This window comes from Gossypium arboreum, chromosome 6, assembly GCF_025698485.1.
Source record: "Gossypium arboreum isolate Shixiya-1 chromosome 6, ASM2569848v2, whole genome shotgun sequence".
In the NCBI taxonomy this organism is placed as follows: domain Eukaryota; kingdom Viridiplantae; phylum Streptophyta; class Magnoliopsida; order Malvales; family Malvaceae; genus Gossypium; species Gossypium arboreum.
In genome coordinates, this window is record NC_069075.1 from 104,569,735 (window position 1) to 104,575,441 (window position 5,707).

Consider the following 5,707-nt stretch of genomic DNA (forward strand, 5'->3'; position numbering starts at 1 on the left):
AACTCCTTAATATGGGCCTACGATGCGCAAAACATTCATTTGAAACCATTTGGGACCGATTCGGGTCATTTTAAGAACTTTGAAAAATAACAAGTGACACAGGGGCACACGCCCGTGTGAGAAGGGCAACATGCCCGTGTGACCATATCAACATGGTCATGCTGATGGCCCGTGTGGTTCACACGGGCTAAGCATTTAGGGACACGTCCGTGTACTTTACCCTGTGGAATTAATTTCCAATTCGAACCTACAGGGGTTTTCACACGGCCTGACATACGCCCGTGTCCATGACCCGTGTCCTTCACACGGCCATGAAACGCACGTGTCCTAGCCCGTGTGCAGAAACCTAGACATTCTGTATCTAACGTCAGAAATTCTCAATAGCCACACAGCCGTGTACTAGGCCGTGCCCTTAACATGGCTGAGACACACGGCCATGTCTCTGCCTGTGTGTTTACTACTAAGCATACTGACTTGCAAATTTTACGTGTAGGGGACACACGGCCAGACAACACACCCATGGGGTTAGTCGTGTGTGAGGCACACGCCCATGTGTCTACCCGTGTAGACAATATAGGGCTATCTACCAAGCTCTTGCCACCCTAAAACATAATATAACAACATCCATTCAAAAATACAAGGTATAATCAGCCACACAAGGCATTATCTCATTCATGAAAATATCATCATTGCATATATCAATAATGAACATTAGCCACTATTCCAAGGCTTAATACAAAATGAAGGGATTCATCCCAAGCCAACACATTTGGCCAATTTAACATGACACAAACATCAAAAGTCTAAGCCCTATACATGCCATATTTCAAAAAGTAAAACCAACTATACCAAGTGCTTCGGTTGATAGTGTGATTGATGCTTCCGACATTTGATGATCCTTGAGCTAATTAGGCGGCACTATAAGAAAATGGAAAAGAGAGGCGAGTAAGCATAAAGCTTAGTAAGTTGCATGCAAATAAACATAACAACAATTCTACCATTCATCAACATGCTCATAATACAAAAGAAGGCATAAGCACAACTTACTCATCACTATCCAATACAAATCACATAGCATATATTGAGCTCATATCTCTTACATTTCAAATAGGTACCTGTACCATTCACATCATGGTTATACTTTTCTCGTTTAACTTAAATTATAACTCTCACTGTTGAACCATTTGGAATATTATCGGATATTCACTAAGCCTCAAACATAGGGTATAATGCCAATGCCATGTCCCAGATATGGTCTTACACTGACTATCGAAATTGAGGCTGACGCCATGTCCCAGACATGGTCTTACACTCACACCTCTATACGTGCCGATGCATGTCCCGTACATGTCTTACACTGGCTTACATCTCGAGGCCGATACATGTCCCAGACATGTCTTATACTAGCTCTCGTCTCAATGCCAGTGCCATGTCCCAGACGTGATCTTACACTAGCTCTCATAATGTGGTCGATGCATGTCCCAGACATGTCTTACACTAGCTCACAATAACCCATACATTATGGCATGAATATCCGATTTATTCCCTATGGTTTGAACAGGAATTCTACTATCTCAATTATCATCATGCATTCTGATTTCCACAATCAAGCACTTCAAGTTATATCAATTCAGCATATATAATAACAAGTAGTCGTATTATTTACATACAACTTACCTCGGCTTACAAAATATGGCGACTCGTCGATCTAATCTACTCGATTGGCCTTCCCCCGGTCTAGGTTCGAATTTTGAATTTCTTGATCTATAATAACAAAATTCACTCATTTTATCAGCACATTAATCTAGACACCTGAAAAAATCATAATTAGCCAAAATGACCATTTTACCCCTATGCTCAAAAATTGATTTTTATTGAATTTATTCATATCCTAAGCCTAGCCGAACCCTTTTACTCTTATAGCAACCCAAAAATTTCCATTATTTCACACATTTATCACTTATTTTATAACTTATGCAAAAGGGTCCTTTTTAGGGTTTTCATGAGAAATCTCTTCAAAAAAGTTGTTTATTTCACCACTATGAGTCATTTTCTTACATAAAATTTCAGAAAAAAACATGAACACACTCATGGTAAAACCCTAGACTTTCAGTCATTTTGCAAAATAGTCCCCTCATTTGAAGGCTCATGTTACAAGGGTTCTAAAAGTACAAAAATCATTAAGAAAAATCATCAAAATCACTTACTTGTGGAGAGACTAAATGGATGAAAATTCAAGTTTCAAAAACCCTTCTAATGGCTAATATTTTCGGTCAAGAAGAAATAATGAAGGAAAAAGATGATGACTAGGCTTTTAGGGTATTATTTTATTGCACATTATGTCATCACATACCTAATACCTTGATCATTAGAGTTTCTTAGTCACATGGCCGGCCAAGCTATAATCTAAGGGTCTACTTGCCCTTTAAAAACCCCCAATTTAAGTTTCATGGCAATTTAACTCCCTTAGCTATCAAAATAGGACTTTTGCACTTTATGCGATTTAGTCCTTTTTCGCAATTAAGCTCACAAACGCTAAAATTATTCTACCAAAATTTTCATGCACCTTTATAAACATGCCATCACACATAAAATAATATAAAAAATAATTTCTCCGACCTCGGGTTAGTGGTCCCGAAACCACTGTTCCGATTAAGCCCAAAATCGGGCTGTTACATAGATTACATCTACTTATAGGTTTAGAAAACCTTGGCCTTTGCCCTCATAGATCCCCTATCTTGCCACTTGTATTTTATTGCAACAAGAATTTGGGTCACAACTCTAATAGGAAGCACAAATTAAAGTAAACTTTGATGCCTCCTACCAACAGTAGACACGCAGATATGTTGCAAGAGTAATTATAAAGAATAACTTAGGATTGGTTATAAGCTCATGTGTTTACTCGATTGAAAATGTCCAAGACCCAACAATGGCAGAAGCTCATGCATGTTTACAAGCGGTTATTTTTGAGAAAGAAATGGGCTTTGGAGAAATTTGTGTAGAAGGTGATGCACTCACGGTCTTGAAAAGAATAGAAACACCAAAGATCAATAGATCAGTTATAGCCAACATAATTACTAAGATAAAAAAAAATAGAACAACCAGGTTTAGAACATTTACCTCCCGATATGTCCCATGAGCAACAAATAGAGCAGCATACAAAATGCCAACTTGGGGATGACAATGTGAAAGCCTGATCTACTAGGTGGAAAACTTTCCACTAGACATTGAGGTCATCGTCACAAAGGAGCAACGGTGGTAAGAGAATATTTTTTCAATATGAGTCCGGAGTGTTTGGTTTCTATTTTGGAAACTCCGAGGAACTTAGAAAATCTAAAGAGTTAGGACTAAATGAGAGATATTCGTAAAGCGGATGAGGGCTTTCAACTCCCATAGAGAATTTTTCTAGTGCTTCGGAAACGAATGAGTATTCAAGGAAGATTGAAGGACTTAGGGTTTTGTGTTTTTGTTTAAGAGATGTTTCTTGTTTTTTTAGGTTCTTTATTTACTTTGCTGTTAAAGTTTTTCCAGTTTATTTAGGGGTACCTGAGGCACCACCCATTAACAACAATAGGCTCCTGCTAGGTGGTTGGTAAGCTGAAACGTTGTAGGGTTTAGGGTTGTATCCTATCCTTTAATCTTCTTTTTTAATACATCAGTAGAATTTTATTTCAATATATATAACATTTTTTATAAATATTGTTTATAATTCTTTAATAATTTTGAATTTTAAAGTGTTTAATATTTTTTTTAATTTGTTACTAAAGTCTTTTTGATCCTTTACTCTTATTAGTTTAATTTTTTAATTTACTTCAAATAGAAGAATAGTGATTAATTTAAATAAATGTGTAACGATCGAGGTTAAATTTATTATTTTACTTTATATATAAATACTAAAATATATATTTAATAATATAATTTTAACCGAAGAGTTACTTTGCTGACTCATCTAATCTCTAATAACCTGGAAGGAGTTTATATAGAATTTTACAAAATATAAAATGTGTTTAACTGTGAGAAAAGAATAAAATAAAAATAACAAATTGCTGTTGCCGGGGATTGAACCCAGGACACCCGCGTAACTGGAAAGAATACCCACCGCCATACTACAACGACCTAATAATCACTTTCTCAAAAATCACAATTAAAATCTAATTAAAATGCCCGGGGAAATACTACAGCTTATTTGGCAAGGAAGTAGCAGAGAAAAGGGCAGAGACCTTTTCAATGGCAGTGCCAATCCCCAATCTCACCGCTCTCCCCAGCAACACCGTGAAACCCGCTGTCATCTTCACCACCCCACCTAACTATGCCGCCAGGCTCTCCGATCTCCTCGCTCTCAAAGGCCACAACCCTCTCTGGTGCCCCACCATCACCACTTCCCCAACTCCCCAATCTCTCATTCCCCACCTTTCCTCACCCTCCCTCTCTCATTTCTCCGCCGTCGCCTTCCCTTCACGCGCCTCCATCGCTTCCTTCACCCTAGCTGCCGCCTCTCTCCCTAAACCCCTCCTCCCCTCTCACGGCCCCACATTCACCCTCGCCGCCTTAGGCAAAGACTCAGAGCTAATCGACACCCCTTTTATCTCCCAAATCTGTTCCAATTCACAACGGGTTAAACTTTTGGTCCCTCCCACCGCCACCCCCAACAGCTTAGCCTTGTCGCTCGGAGAAGGATACGGTCGAAAAGTGCTGTGTCCGGTTCCGGAAGTCGTGGGCCTAAACGAACCGCCGGTCGTTCCGAATTTCCTCGACGATTTGAAGAGCGGTGGGTGGTTTCCGGTTCGGATCGACGCGTATGAGACGAGATGGTTAGGACCCGATTGTGCAATGGCGGTGGTGAAGAAAGGGGAGGAGAAAGGAGGTGAAGTGTACGCCGCCATTGTTTTTACGAGTAGTGGGGAAGTGGAAGGGTTTTTGAAGAGCTTGAAGGAGTTTGGGTGGGATTGGGGGACGGTCAGAAGGAGGTGGCCGGGTTTAGTGGTGGCGGCTCATGGGCCGGTCACGGCGGCGGGGGCGGAGAGGTTGGGTGTGGATGTTGACATTGTGAGTTCGGATTTTGGTAGCTTTCAAGGTGTAGTTGACGCGCTTGATGTGCGTTTGAGGGCTTTGGGACATGAATAAGATCGCATGTCATTTGTTTTTAATTACCAAGTTGGGTTGGGAAAGTATAAAGTAATTCAGTGGATGGGTAATTTTGTAATCATAAGTAATTTTAATTCTCAGTTACAAGAAATGCTAATACCTTTATACATTGATACAATGTAATTATAACGTAGTTTTGTATAACTGTTTAATTAAATAAATTATAATTACAAAATTATATAGTTTTATATTTAAAAATATTAATTATTATAAAATTTATTAATGATACTTGAGAAATGAATTCTAAACAAGTAATAAGATTTAAAATCAAATTATTTTATATAATACCTTAGTTCAAGAAAATATTTAATAATACGATTATTAATAAAATTAACAAGAAAATTAAACATCCTATGTAATTTTATTTAATTACTCTAGCATTTTATATTTATTGGGTTATTCTCTCCCCAATGTTTAATATATACTCTTTCTTCTCATTGATTGGTTATCAACCAATTATAAATAATTAATAATAAATATTATGAATTTAGTTAAATTTAGTATAAATCATTTATAATATATGCTATGCAATTTATCTAATTATTTAATAGGTCAAAATGTA

General features: G+C 37.9%; 1 protein-coding gene across 1 annotated transcript; it reads left to right on the forward strand.

The window, feature by feature from the left end:
* Positions 1-4,143: 4,143 nt before the first annotated feature.
* LOC108485484 (uncharacterized) lies at positions 4,144-5,320 on the forward strand. Its single transcript, XM_053029225.1, has one exon. The coding sequence runs from the start codon at positions 4,228-4,230 to the stop codon at positions 5,122-5,124; it is 897 nt and encodes a 298-aa protein (XP_052885185.1). The 5' UTR covers positions 4,144-4,227; the 3' UTR covers positions 5,125-5,320.
* Positions 5,321-5,707: the final 387 nt, after the last annotated feature.